Below are 15,361 nucleotides of genomic sequence, written 5' to 3'. Positions count from 1 at the left end.
CATCTTCATGACAATCTGGTAGGACAGGTATCTTTATTTTACCGGGATGAAAATTGAGGCCTCGGGGTTAGTTTGCCAGAATCACACAGCTAATAAGTTGCTGGAGCTGAGATTTGAAACCAGAGCACTCTCTCTGTCCAGCTTGTGATTATTCCATTCCATCCCCTTCCCTCTAGACTCGACAGCACCGAAGCACTGGTGCCGTCTTCACTTCGTGTCCCCGGTGTCTCACCACACTGCCGGTACAGAAGGAGCATTCGGTTAGCGTTGTGGGATTTTACTGGCATCGCTACATGAGACTGTGCTTGCGAAGTCTTTGTTGTTCCTTAGATAGAGGAGTAAGGCCTCATGTTTTCATCTGCCAGCCAGTATTGAAAGCACTTCGACAAAATCATCCTCCGTCCCTCTGCTCTGGCTGGTTCCGTTCAGGGCTGCGGATGGCCTCTCTGACCCACTCTCCGTTCCCAGTAGAAGTCCTTGGCCATGTGTTTTCGCAGACTTTCAGTGGCTCACGGTCTATGGCATGACATTTGATTAATCTAGTACTGGATGCTTTGATGTATGTACAGAGTTCTAGGACATTCTGCATCTAACTTCTGTGCCCCGGGTATTTACAAACCCAAACGCTAGCAAGAGGATAGACGGTTGACTGTGTTAGCAGAGGGCTATCCTGCCACGGGACACATGTGCTTGAGTGTATGCGTGGGTGCCTGTGGAGAGGGAGACAGGGGACACATCCACACCGTGAAAGTCACACCCACACTCTGAGTTACTTTTGTCGTCATCCAGGCAGTCAGCTGGCACTTACTGGACCGTCCATATGTTACAAAGTGCAGGATTCCTTTAAGCCGTATTTAGTATTAAATAGCAAAAGCCTACCACTGGGCTAGTGTGCTTGCTTTTTAATAAAATAGTGATTGATCAAATGGTGTCCACCTCATTTCTCACCGTGGTGAGTGAGAGCATTTTCTCGCCGTCCGTTTTCAGCATGCTGCTATTACTGCACCATTTAGCTCGATGCCAAATTGCAGTTGGCTCCATTCACTTCTGTTTACTCGAGTAGTGCCGTAGTGATTAAATGTCACTGGGTACACCGAGTATACAAAAGTAATTAACCTAAAAGGACATGTTAGAATAAGGGTCAACAACCTCTTTAGCCCACGCTGCCACCAGCAAGACTTAAGCGTTGACAGAGGTGTTGATGGCAGGGCAGGGACCAGGTGAGGAGTGGGAGGGAAGGAAAAGTCAAGGTCAGAGAACAGGAGCCGGGGACCAGCACCCACAGTTGTTTGCGGTGGCAAGTGGACACCTCTGAGACGTGTTCTGCAAGGCCCCTTACAGTTTCGCTCTCTGACCTATGATCGAGTGGCGGGAGGGGGTGGGATTCGACCCACATGTCAGCGCTGGTTAGTGGAAGGAGTGTGGTTTCCTGGTTAGACCAGACTCCTCTTGCTTGGCACACACTTGGCGAATCAACCTGTTTCTCCAGTGTTTTATGTATTTTGTCAGCCCTGCATCTTTAGATCTGCTTGTCAAATGAAAGCCGCTGCTTGAAATCATTTCTTGGGAAAGATTGGAAATTGTATCTCCGAGTGTCTGTGTCTCTTTTGTTTTCATTCGTCAGTATACCGAAATCACTTTGTTAAGCTGATTGATACTCATGCTGTATGTTGCTTTACATGCTAAAAATTTACATAAAACTCTAGTCATCTGTGACTGAACAATCAGCCACTGTAAAGCTCTTTTTAAAAAAACAAGTATTATGTCTGTCTGCCCTATACGGGGCTGTTTCTTTCATCACCTGTGTGTGGTGACTTACTGTCCATTAAAAAAACATGAGGACTGAAGGTGGGTTTTTTTTTTCCCCCTTCCTTTTACCACATCCCTCCTTGGGAGATAAACATTTCTAGGAGATCCCCAGGGATCACTGTTCTCTAAATGAGCAGCCACAGAAAAACTGCTGATGCCTGCATTCTTCTTGTGGTCGGTCTGTCAGGCAGGATTCATTTAAACCTTGCCTTTTCAGTGGTCAGACTTGAATAAGATTTGTTTCTCCCTGGTCACAGGCAGGTGATGAGTACATGATGAAAGACGAAGGAGAGCCAGTTGAAAAATGTCTCCCTTGTGTAGAAGATTTATCTCTTTCAGAATAAGAAAAATTGGTGGCCTTGATAGTGTCACGTTTATGCAACAACAAATACTTCCTGTGTGTTCACCCAGAGGTCAGATCCTGTGCCCTTGCTGGTGGGGAACAACCAGGGTAAAGCTACCACCTTTGACCCTCTTTCCACCTGGCGTCATTCCGCCCTCTGTCCCAGTTTTAATTTTTGTACTGCTTCCTCTTAGTAGCTTTACGGCATAATCCTGAAGATTGTCTTGTCACTGTATCACTTTCAGAATTACCACTTTTGACTTTTGAAGGCTGCCTCCTTCCTTTGGTGTGCCTACACACACCACACCTGCACTGGCGTCCCCCCGCCCCCCGGCCCCAGGCAGCTGCTCTTCTGGCTGTGACAGTCATTATACTGAGCGCTGAGAACACAAAGTAATAAGGCACAGTAGCTTTTGCCCTTTGGTAACGCACAACTTCTTCTCTCCGGGTAACACGAAAATAACATGGGAACAAGCAAACGTAGGCATGCGTGTGGATACAGGAACAGATCAAGTTTTGTACTCACGGATTTGTTCAGCAGCTATTCATTGAGGCACCAAACCAGGGGCATGGTCCCTGCCTTCGTGGAACTCGAGTCAAATACAAGGGACAAGAAAATAATAAGAAAATAATGGCTGTAGTATAAATGCTAGGATGGAAGTAAATAAGGGGCTATGATAGAGATTTCCAGGAGAGATCTTCTTGGGTAATATCACCAACAAGACCTTTCAGAGAAAGTGGCATTTAAGCTGAGACATAAAAGGTGAAAAACGCTAGCCACTTGGACTGGGGAAGAGTTCTTGGCAGAAGCCCATGCTGTGGGATGAAAGAGTATGGGATGTCCGGCTCTCTGACAGAGAGACTCTGAGCTCAGATTGGAGAAGGGAGGCAGTGGCCGGGTCAGGCCTGTTGTACTTCGGTAAAGTGCCAGATTCTTATATTAATAGGCATGATTCCCATTGTGGCTTTAGGATCTTTGAGACCTCTGTCATCCAGTGTGGTAGCCACAAGCCACACGTGGCTGTTAAAGCCCTGGAAACGTGGCCAGTCCAAATCGAGACTGGCTGCAAGTGTGAAACGCGTGCCAGATTTTGAAGACCTCGTACTAAAAAAATCACGTAAAATGTCTCAGTGCTGGTTTTGATATGGATTGTACATTGAATGGTATTTGGGGATACAGCGGTTTCACCAAGTGTATGACTAAAACTAATTTTACTGTTTCCAATTCTTAAAAATCTGGCTACTAGAAAAGGTCTAAATACGTATGTGGCTCACATGATGTTTATGTTTGTTGGGTCTGTTCTAGAGCACACACTTGAGTGTTTTAGTGAAGGACCTTACGACCAAATTGAGTCATCACTGAAAACTGTTTTGCCGTGTTGAGGTGGCAGACAAAGACCTGGAGTTTCCGATGAGCCCCCTCAAAACTGTTAGGCAGCCTGCCTTTGAATTGATACACTGTTGTGTCCTTCCGTGTTCCTGCGGAACTACCCTCCAATGTTGTAGAGAATATTTGCATCCGTAATACATAAGGATATATAGGAGGCTCTGTGGAGTTAACACTCTTTGCAAGAAAAAAAGGTTTATAGTCTTTGAAATAGATTAAAACAGTTTACTGGAAAAAATAGCAACATGAAAAGGCTTTCTTTTCCAATAAATTTTAATAGTTACTAAAATGAGGATTCTGGTCCATTAAGACATAGCTTTTGCCAAGTCTTCGAGCTGAGTCACTTCTTTTCTCGGAGCAGCTGCTCTACTTCAGCTTCTTTCAAAGCAGCTGGTAGAAGTCGGTTGATACTTGCATCCAGGAACAGAACACAGTGCAAGTGTAGGTCCAAAGTCAGTCACCTTCCCAGAAAATGTAGGAAGGAAATTTTTGCCAGTCCCCCCTTTTTGTTTTTAGGGCAGTCAGACTCACGTATCGTGTCGTAGTTGTCAGCGCGACTTGGTAACATTGATTATAAGGCAGCAGTGAATGAATGATCTAGGATGTATTTTATGGGTGCTGTACTAAAAAAAAAAAAAAAAAAAAAAAAAAAAATTCCCAGAGGAAGGTGGCAGGTGCTCGTGACTGTAGTTTACAGAGCGCGTACAAGATTATAAATCTTGTCTGTTTACGAGGGAAGGGAACTCGTGACGGAGGACAGACACACGTAAGAATGTTAGGTCTTGTGGACTTTGAGGAGGCCCATTGGATTGAAGGGCATGCGGCGGCTTTGGGGCGATCAGCCCGGATCAGAGATGGGACTTCTGAGCAGTATCTGTGGGCTCACTTCTCCTGTCCCCTCTCATTCTCCCAGTTGCTTCCTCATGTAACCCACAGTTTGGCCCACGGGCAGACAGTGGCTGTCCGGAGAGGGAAGCTGAGGTGGCCACACAAGGACCAGACCTGTGTCTTTGGTGTCAGAGCATCACACAGCAGCAGCAGCTCAGCTCGCCAGCTAAAGTAACTGTGTTTAATGAAATTTCTGGGGTGGAGCCAACAGCTTTATTCCAGGAAGAGGAAATAACATTCAAGAAAACCCAGGAGGACATTAAGATAATGTCCTAATTTAAAATCAATTCTATTGATACCTTATAAATTATTATAGCGTTTTATCCTGACCAAGTAATACATAATGCTGAGGCCATGGAAACAAAACATGAATGACTGAATATGGAAGCGCTGTGTATTTTACTGCACGAAGGAAAAGATATGTGGGACTTTTGTATTCTAAGTATTTTTAACTCCCGGGGCCTTACTGGAGGGCAGGGTGTAGGTTTCATCCATCTTTGTTTGTCCGTGCTTAGTGGGTATTCAGCAGATACTTGCGGAAAGAGTCCATGAGCACACTGACCTTGTGTGGTGGTTCCACGTTAGCATAGGAGTAGCGGCTCTTCACAGGCTAGCTACTGCGTTCACAACATGCACTCTCCTTTCATCTTGGCAGCAGCCTTCCCAGCAAGGACTCCACTCAGCCTTGGTTTGCCCACTGGGAAACTGAAGCTTAGAGACGTTCATTAACTTGTCCAAGGTCACACAGCGGGCGGTACAGCCTAGTTTGGCCCACCTGCGCTGACTCTAGGACCCATTCCGTACCCACTGTGGACACTGCCTCTCTTGTGAATCTTTCCTCTTTCAGCTCCTCTTGTTTGGTCGAGTTTTGATTATCTGCCAGAGACGTTTATCTTGACCCAGGTATCTCTTACCAGGAGAGAAGCAGAAAGGCAAAGACAACAATAGAACATTTTAAGGAATGTGTTGCTCTTGTCTTGTTGTGGAAGGTGAAACATTTATTAAGAACAGACTCATTACTTTATATGGAGATTATACTTTAACAAGGGCAGGTCTTCACAAAGTCCCAGTCATTTTTGAAGGTGAATTTTGATTTATGCTAATTTGAAAAAAGCGAGTTCTGTGAGGGTTATATACAGATTGTGTTTTTAATGACTTCCTTAATCAAGCAGGTTATTTTAAAAAAGTCTTACTGTAATGAGCAGTAAACTGACACCGGTGACTGGCTTAGAGCCCCACCATATTCAGGTCTTTCACCAGCAGCATGCTATAAACTTTAAGCTAATTTACATAAATTTGCATGTGTTATGAGTCAGTATGTAAGATGTATATATTTTAGCCAAATATTTTTTATGTTTTAGTTTTTCCAAATTGAGGATTATTTTCTCCATCTCTTCTGGTTGTTTTTCTGATGGGTGGGATAATCAATGTTACAATGTTGTATCCGTTTTAAAGAGCTGTATGAATGTAAATAATAAGCATTTTGTGTAATACTGTACAATAAAACCTCAGTCAGGAATGCACTGGGGTATGCTCCTGTGTTTGGTAAATATAGGTGGTTCAGGATACTACTTTCACTTCAGAACTTAAAGTATTTCATAACTCTGAAATGCTTTGAGGACTAGTGAACATATCGATGGCAGGGTGACTCATGATTGAAGGGCTCCTCCTGAAGGCCCTTCTGCTTAGGATGCGGGGTGGGCAGAGTCCCTGCTGATCTCCAGCAGTACCTTGGCCTTTCTGAACTCAAGAAAGTCAACAATATTCATGTCTGTTTTAGTCATCTAGGGTTTGTCTTTTTGTTTTTGTTTTTGGCAGAGGAAATGATGCTTGAGGACTTTAGTTATGGCACCAGTGAAGGGTCAGCCAGCCTCTTGAGCCTGACTTCTCCATCCTTCCCTCCCCCACTGCCATTAACAGACTTCCTCTGAATTGTCCCTGATCTAAACTAATTCCCATACTGAATGAACTACAGCCAGACTGACAGTATAATTAATGGTCTAAACCGGGCTGGTTTTGAGAATAGAGGAGGCCTGGACAGCAGTTGTAAGGTAGGGGCAAAACCCCAGCCAGATTTTCATGGTACCCTCTTGTCCCATCATTATCCCCTTTATCTGATGGTTTTACTCTTTGGTACCAAGTAGATGGGGTGTTCGAAGGCTGTAGCTAATGAACAGACCATATCAAATGTGTTTGAGAGTTTTTGATCATGGTTCTTCAACCATTCCTTCTGGTTGGAATCTTGGAAGCGGGCAGGGACATACACCCACTGCACTTCGTGAATGGCAAGCAGCCTTAGCTTGATGTGCGTTTGAAATCAAATTAGAAAGTCCGACGTGGAGGTGGTATTTCTAGTCCTGCCTGCAGTATCGAACCAAAACCTTTACTTTGTTGAAAGGAGATGTGTTTTGGTTCGTAGCAGTCTATTGAAACCCTATCATCACAGACCATCTGTATATCTGTGCTGAGGGCTAGTGCTACACAGATGCCAAGAATAATCCTTATGTGGGGCTCCAAATAGAAGGTCCACACCAGCTCTGTAGTAAATAGCATGCAGTTCTCCGTCATAGTGCCGAGTTGCTGCTGCTGGGGGGCTCAGTTCTGTGTCTGGGACCTTGCCTTGTACTTCTTTACGTAGGTTCTTTCTCCTAGTCCTCAGCGCAGCCCAGTGAGGAAATGGGCGGGGTGTTCTTGTCCCAGACCACAGAGAGACAAACTGGGCAGCATCCCCAGGGCTACACAGCTATTAAGTGGAAAACTCTAGACTCAAATCCAGACAGGCAGTCTGACTCCAGACAGATGCTATTGCCTGCTAGTAAAATCTGTGCTACCTGTTATTAAAATTAGCTAATTGTAACAACACTATTTCTTGGGGTTTTTTGGGGGGCAGTGGTGTGCTTTATAGAACTCTTTGTCGTACGTGGTTGTCTTTGAAGTGGCAGAGGAGTAAAGGTGAAGGGACAGGGCCATCCATTTCAATTGAGGGACGTGTCTGTTTTCCATCTGACTTGGTCAGTAATAACCTTAGTAAAGTCTTGGTTGGGTTTCAAACCAGGATCTATCATTTTTCTCATTTGAAGATAAAATATGATTTATGATGTTAGGAGTAACTCTTGTAAAGCTTACCTTTTGCTTCCAAAGCAATTGGGATCTCCATATCATAAGACTTAGAGATTTTTATTATTTTTTCCCCTGGTCTTTTGTTTGCCTCCTTCCTTTTCTTTCTTTAAACATCTGCTTTGTTCTTTTTAATATCCCAACACAAGTGTTTTGTTTTTAAAAATACAGAGCTTTTGGGACGCCTGGGTGGCTCATTCAGTTAAGCGTCCGACTTCAGCTCAGGTCATGATCTCACAGTTGATGAGTTCAAGCCCCACGTCAGGCTCTGTGCTGACAGCTTGGACCCTGGAGCCTGCTTCAGATTCTGTGTCTCTCTCTCTGTTCCTCCCCCGCTTGTGCTCTGTCTCTCTCAAAAATAAATAGAGATTTAAAAAAAAAATTAAAAATACAGAGCTTTTTAGTAAGCATTCACATTTAAGGTCTTTTGCCTTCGAGGCAAAAAGGCCACTTTTTCTGATTGTTATGACCCTCCTTTCTTAATGAATTTGTTGATACGTTCACATGATCAAACGGTAATGAGAAAATGTTTCTGAGTTTGTAGATTTATACAGAGTCATGATGCAACTCCAGTAAGTTTCCTGTGTAGCAAGCTAGGGGAAATCTAATGTAGGTAAGCTTGTAAAGTAGTGATAGAGAAATAGAAGTACTTCGTAGTGAAAGCATGACTTTGTCTTTGCAAGTATTTATTTAACTCCTCCTGTTCACATGCTCAGCAAAGATCCAAGAGGCCTTCCAGTGGCAGAACGGTGGTGTAAGATTCGTGATGGCAGTCTGTGCCAAGTCCAATTTGATTCCAGAGCAATTATGTTATTGGAACGTCGCGGATTGCTCCGGTGCCCATTGTGTAGCTTAACCTTTAAATGCTAGTGATAATTAACTACTTTATCCTTCTACCAGGAGACTCCAACATATAACTCTGTTCTGCAGTAAAATTCACAAATAAAATACTGCCCACAGAGCCAGAAACCAGCCAGTTAAGTAAAGCTGTCTGTACATGTATGTCAATAAGTAAGTATAAAGCATAAAGATAAATAAACATTACCATTTAAGTATTGATTTTTAAGAAAGCATTTCATAATTGTTTAAAAATCAATTTTTCCTTTCGGACAAAGTGGAAATGACTTTATCAGTAGAGGGTGTCAGAATCAAAAGACTCAGATTGTTGATAATCATGCACACGTAGAGTTTTTTTTCTTTCTTTTTTTTTGTAAGATATCACATGAGTCGGATGAAGGCATGTGGGAGTAGGTAGAGGAGTAGAGATGAAGGAGACACAGAACTTCCCTGCTGCTAATTCCAAGGGGCGTCACTCACTGCTCAGCTCTCACTGCAATGCATGGTTTCTTGTGGAACCGTCCAGCCTAGTGGTCTTCTGAAAGGGCATGTGTCACTTGAATTTTAGGTTAAGATTGAGGAGCACAAAAGTGATATTTGCTCATTGATGTTCAAAAACATTTCTGGGCAGTTCTCTGCTGCTCACTGTGCCGGGGGCCCCCACCCCCAAGTAACCCACAGACCGTGGTGGGAAGTAACCTTGTAAACAAATAGCCACATATTGATTGCGAGGGCTCTACTCACTGGGTGAACAAAGTGTTAAGGGAACAAAGAGGAATGGAGTGATTAATTCTGCCTGCCAGTGTCTGAGCGAGCTTTAAAAGGTGACATTAGAGCTGGTTCTTAAGAATGAGGATTTCAACAGAAAGATACCGAGGGAAAATGGGCATTCTCATAAACCAGGAAAAAAGGCTACAGGTACAATGAAAATGCACAGAGCACTGGGCAACACCAAGCTCGTGGCGCTGAGCTCTAAGGCCAGGGCTCTGGTTTAGGGCATGGACTGAAGGGCTTTGGAAACAGCCACGCTCAGATACGGGATTTTTGTTTGTTTTCCCCTAAGGATAGTGGGAAACCATTTGTTGTTTTTAAGGAAGACTGAGAAGTGGTTGAACCTCTCTTTGGGGAAATACAAACCCCAGAAATGTGGAGGATAGACTGGAGACAGGGGAACTAGATATGGGGTTCTGACATTAAATATGGTAGGTAGTGGCTCACAGATGATGTTTGCAGGCATGATTTTAGTGGAGTAATGGTCATAAAAACCTAGTCATGGTGTGAAAATAAAGCAGAAGCATTGAACCGAGTCTTTACAGCTTAGGAACAAGGGTTGGAACTGCGTGGAAATACGTGAAAATGAAGCAGTCCAGTTTTAAAAATTATCTGGCTTCTAATGTTTTGTTTCAGCCTTCCGCCTTACTGAGTAACGCGTGCCATCTTTTCTGCCATTAAGCTTAAGGGTGAACGAATAGGGATAGTTACAGGGTTTGATGCCTACAATTTATTGCATTCATTGAAAACGCTGAGAGAGAATGCCAAAGGAAGGAAGGGTTTAGAGATACCCAGCCCTGTCGTTGGGAACCCACTCACTGTCCTTCTCGTCTTCCTTTGCCACCAAACCCCTACCCCCTCTCCTTCCTGCCTTTGAAGCTGGTGGTGGAGTTGCCATCAGCACAGCTGACCACTAGGGGGTGGTGTCTTGGTACAGATACTGGCGGGGGGGTGGGGGGAAGGAAGTTAATTGGTTTTCCTCTAACAACACACTTTGAAAGTTTAGCCACAGAAGAAAATGTGGCGTTAAGGTTCGGAGGAAGTGAAATGGAATACAGGGCCACAAGTTCTGGATATCACACTCCCTCCCCCATAGTTAATTTAAAAGCCCTTATAAATGTGTATCTTTTTTTCTTTTTAAGTTTATGTATTTTGAGAGAGTGCATGAGCTGGGGGACGGGCAAAGAGAGAGGGAGAGAGAATCCCAAGCAGGCTCCATGCTGACAGGCGCTCCAGTGTTGTGTATCTTTATAATACCATCAGACTAAGATAAAGGAGGAAAAAAAAGTACAAAGGTTAGTTTTATGTGAGAAGAGTAAAAGTTATCAATGAGGAAGAGCTTTACGGAACAGTTTTCTGAATTGATTCAGATGGCAAGGCGGAGATATTCTGGTGGAGATTGTTTGCTGTTCCTAAAACTTGTTTTCTTAACTCCACAAATGTTCTTTCCACCATCCAGCCTGGGTCAGTCTAGTGCACAGAGCCCTGTGCTGGTGCCCTGATGAAGGACTTGGCTTCTCTGGCCTTTACGACCTACCCTCCACAGGTCAGCCCTGCTCCCTCTCTCACACCTCACCTTCATGTCTAGCTAGCTCCTGTTTGGTCTGTCTGGAGCTGAGTCACTAGCCAGTTTGTAAGGTTGCTTCCCGGTTCCATTGACACTTTCTTCATTTCTTCATATCTGGTTTTAGATACTATCTAAATATGCCTACTAGTCATACTATCTAAATATGCCTACCGGTAGCCACCTGGCCTCAATGGCAGACACATCCATTGTCTGTGCTTTCAGTGCTTATTTTTGACGTGTGGGCCTCCTCCACCTGGGACCTCTTTGGCAGGGCAGAAATGACGGACATCACCTGAACCCATACGGGTCGCTCCCGACCGTGTTCCCAAGAGGGAGGGACTGTTTTTTTTCTGTTACCTGGTCCTAATGGGGGTTCCAGGGTTTCCAGAGATAAACAAAAAAAAAAAAAAAAAAGAGCAAGCTTATGAAAACTGTAGGAGTCAGAAAGGAACAAAGTGAATTTTTGCGGATGTTTTGTTTCTGTTCTTATTACTTGCCACTCTGAATTTTCCATGCCCACAAGACAAGGGACGAAGCAAAATTCTGTAAATAGGACCTTAGTGTCACATGATCGCCATTTTTGGGTGCTCAAATTCCCAAAGAGTACCTCTCTTCCCTTTTCTTTGAAGATTTACTAATTTTTCTCCAGGTTGAACTCTAATGTATTTAGTGTTTCTATAATGGCTTAAGATACTGGCTTCCCATTAGCCAGCAAACTTGGTGGGGGTGGGGGGGTGGCTTGCCTTTTTCTTCTTTCCTTTTCTTCTTCTTCTTTTTTTAGTGTTTGTTTATTTATTTTGAGAAAGAGAGTGCAAGTAGGGGAGGGGCAGAGAGGGAGACAGAGAATCTCAAGCAAGCTCCTAACTGTCAGCACAGAGCCCGATGTGGGGCTCAAAGTCAGGAACTGTGAGATCATGACCTGAGCTGAAATCAAGAGTCAGATGCTTAACCAACTGAGCCACCCAGGCGCCCCATTCCTTTTTTTTTTTTTTTTTTTTTTTTTTTTCCCTATCCGCTTCCTTTCTCACTTTTCTAAAGATGCTTTGCCAGTGTAATCAACATCTCCTTTGGACCAGACCCCTTCTGTCTTCTGGATTTGCTGTCCCTGCCTCCTTTTTTATTCCTTGGCTCCCTCTGCCACGTCTCTACACGGTTCGTTCCTTTTATCCCTCATTCCCTTTTCCATTTCTCCTTGGTTTTCTCTCTACACCTCTGTTGCCTTCTTCCTTTCACCTCCTGCCTTCTCTCCCGTCTCCTCCTAAACAGTTTTGCAAGTGTATACTAATGAAGAAGAGGAACATTAAGTCTTAAGTGACTGAAGAACTCACTGTTAAAGGGATGGTCATTTCTCAATGCTGCTTTCTTTTCTAACTCCAGAGTTCTTCAGTATCCCCATCAGCCAGTTTCCGAGGTGCCGAGAAGCACAGAAACTCCACTGACTACTCCTCTGATAGCAAAAAGCAGAAAACTGAAGAAAAGGAAATCGCAGCTCGTTATGTAGGTTCATTCACCTTTGCTTTGGGGGAGGCCAGTTTATTCTGCTTTTTATCAGCAGCTGTTTTACCCTTTGACTGTTATCAACCACAATTAGAACACAAGAGAAAAAAAACATCTACTAGGAGAAGAAGCTAGTGATTGCATTTATAGCTGGATCTCAGTGGGCTAGCTGAAGTCCTCTGTGCGTGCAGGTCCGTGCACACGTGTCGTGAGTGAACACAGTGCTTTATCTGGAAGCTAATAGAAGACATCTTAGGTGTTCCATAATATCATTTCTATAGATGTATTTACTTCCCTCTGTGTATTTCAAGGTGGCTGGATTTTCTCTGGTCAACTAGAAATGTTAAGGAAAAATATAAAATCATAGAAAACCTGGTAAAATGCCTAAAATGAATTTGTGCTAAGGAATAAAGCAGGTTTTGTTGACTATAACTTGCAGAGGCACCCAAATGTGTGTCCAGCATGGGTGAAGCTCGTTTTTCTTCGGTGACTGGCCCTCCAGGGCACATAGTGAAGGGAACAAGCTGGATGGCACTGGGGAGGATGCAGGCAGTCCCCTCTCTGCCCACTGTGGAGCTGCCCTGCAAGACAGTAGGCCTCAAAACAAGGCTGCAAGCTTGAATTCCCATGTGACATCTCCCAATTTTATTTATTTATTTATTTATTTATTTATTTATTTATTTATTTATTTAAATATAATTTATTGTCAAGTTGGCTAACATACAGCGTATACAGTGTGCTCTTGATTTTGGGGGTAGATTCCCGTGATTCATCGCTTAGGTACAACCCCCAGTGCTCATCCCAACAAGTGCCCTCCTCCATTCCCATCACCCATTTTCCCCCTCTCCCGCAATCAACCCTCAGTTTGTTCTCTGTATTTAAGAGTCTCCTATTGTTTGCCTTCCTCTCTGTTTGTAACTATTTTTTCCCCTTCCCTTCCCCCATGGTCTTCTGATAAGTTTCTCAAGTTCCGCATGAGTGAAAACATTTGGTATCTTTTTCTGACGGACTTATTTCACTCAGCATAATACTCCAGTTCCATCCACAGTGTGGAGGTTCCTCAAAAACTTAAAAGTAAAACTACCCTGTGACCCAGCAATAGCACTACTAGGAATTTATCCAGAGGATACGGGAGTGCTGATTCACAGGGGCATATGTACCCCAATGTTTATAGCAGCGCTTTCAACAATAGCCAAATTATGGAAAGAGCCCAAATGTCCATCAGCTGATGAATGGATAAAGAAGATGTGTATATATATACACGATGGAATACTATTTGGCAATGAGTAAGAATGAAATCCCAATTTTAAAAGAGTAGCTACTTACCCACAAAAACACTGAGAGAACAAATCACACACAACTATAGGCTGGATTTAGCCGGCCGTGCTAACTTCTGCTCTGGAGTAACAAGCCATAAGCTTCAGTTTGTTGTGTGTTGTTTTGTTTTGTTTTGTTTGTTTTTTTACCTGTGAAGCGGAATCATCATACTACCTCCCTTATAACATCACCATGAGGATTAAAGAACATAGTACGTCGTTAAGTGTTTAGCCCCGTTTGGCGCAGTTCATTTCTGTAAGATGTGAGGAATTAGTCTGGACTCATCTAGGGTAAATCTGTCCTTTGTGCCTGTGCACTGGGGAAGGAGGTAATGCTTGTCCATTGTCAATGCAGGACAGCGACGCTGAGAAGAGCGACGACAACTTGGTGGTTGACGTTTCCAATGAGGTACGTTCAACCTCCTGCTCTCACCCGCTGTCCCAGTGACTCGTGCCCAAGCAGTTAGTGTGCAGAGTGTGTGCCTAGTTTCTAAAGGGACCCGCTTTTTGTTTACGTGAAGAATTTATGCATTACTAGTTTTCTGTCTTAATCCTTTTTGTATTGCTATTCTTTTCCATGAAGTATCAGTGCCTTTTGCTATCACCATGAATGCACACCAGACCTCTGTGGTCAGCCTGCAGGTCTCGCGGACAGGCAGCTTGCAGATGTGTAGGGTACTGATTCTTGTTTTCAAATAAGTACAGCTGACCCGGGGACACAATGCAGGTGGTGGAGGGGGTGTTTAGGGGCGCCAGCCTCCCGCATATTAAAAGTCCACATGTAGCTTGCCTTTTTTTTTTTTTTTTTTTTAATTATATGGTTAGCCCACAGTGTTCTGTTAGTTTCAGGTGTACCACGTAGTGATTCAGCTAGTCTACACATGATGCTGCCGTGTAGAACTTTGGTTCCGCCAAAACTTAGCCTGCTTTTGACCCGCAGCCTTACTGATAACATAAACAGTCGATTAACACATATTTTGTGTGTTATATGTGTTACATACTGTATTCCTACCATAAAGAAGCCAGAGGAAAAAAATGTTAAGATAATCATAAGGAAGAGAAAATGTGTTTATAGTACTGTACTGTTAATTTATCAAAAAAAAAAAAATCTGCATATAAGTGGACCTGCACAGATCTGCCCCCATGTTGTTCAAGGGGTGACTGTACCATAAATCTTGTATTTTCTTTGAGCTCAGTTCCAGGTATTTTCTTGAGCAACTTGGTGAGTCTTTTATTATCTATTACAGAACATTGTGCACTTCCCCACGCTCTCCGCTAGAGACGTCCACACCCAAGTACTCCAACCTTGTAAATGTGCCGTCCTGCATTAATGCCCTTTGTTCCTTTGTAGGATCCATCTTCCCCTCGAGGGAGCCCAGCACATTCCCCGAGGGAGAATGGTCTGGACAAGACGCGCCTGCTCAAGAAAGATGCCCCCATCAGTCCAGCGTCTATCGCATCCTCCAGCAGCACCCCTTCCTCCAAATCCAAAGAGCTTAGCCTTGTAAGCTGGTCTTCGTCATCTTTCTCGGCGTTGCCTCTTTCGAGATGGTTGGCTTTGATTATTGAAAATTTTCTATTTTTCATATTTTTCTATAGGACTCTTATTTCTAAATATGTGTGTGTGTGTGTGTGTGTGTGTGTGTGTGTGTGTGTGTGTAAACATACATAGTTTTGTTTTTTTGTTTTTTTTTTTTTCTACCGGGTATTCAAGTTTAATCGACAAAAGTACTTTTGGAGCAGAATGGGTTTACTGACTTACCAATGATAGATGTGTGTTTTATGACTCTTTTTGCAAGGATAGGGGAGGGATATGGGGAAATTGAGTG

At 43.6% G+C, this 15,361-nt stretch overlaps 1 protein-coding gene across 13 annotated transcripts in view; it reads left to right on the top strand.

Moving 5' to 3' along the window:
* Nucleotides 1-15,361, top strand: part of LOC131492032 (transducin-like enhancer protein 4) — a 142,800-nt gene that overhangs the window by 107,139 nt on the left and 20,300 nt on the right. For all 13 annotated transcript variants that reach the window (XM_058695633.1, XM_058695637.1, XM_058695629.1 and 10 more), the window contains 3 exons: nt 12,097-12,216; nt 13,888-13,941; nt 14,884-15,036. In XM_058695633.1, the coding sequence (XP_058551616.1) occupies nt 12,097-12,216; nt 13,888-13,941; nt 14,884-15,036 (327 nt within the window). The remainder of the gene's footprint in view (nt 1-12,096; nt 12,217-13,887; nt 13,942-14,883; nt 15,037-15,361) is intronic.

This window comes from Neofelis nebulosa, chromosome 12 (assembly GCF_028018385.1).
Source record: "Neofelis nebulosa isolate mNeoNeb1 chromosome 12, mNeoNeb1.pri, whole genome shotgun sequence".
Taxonomy (NCBI): domain Eukaryota; kingdom Metazoa; phylum Chordata; class Mammalia; order Carnivora; family Felidae; genus Neofelis; species Neofelis nebulosa.
The sequence above is the reverse complement of the archived record's forward strand: the minus strand, read 5'-3'. Positions and strand labels throughout refer to the sequence as shown.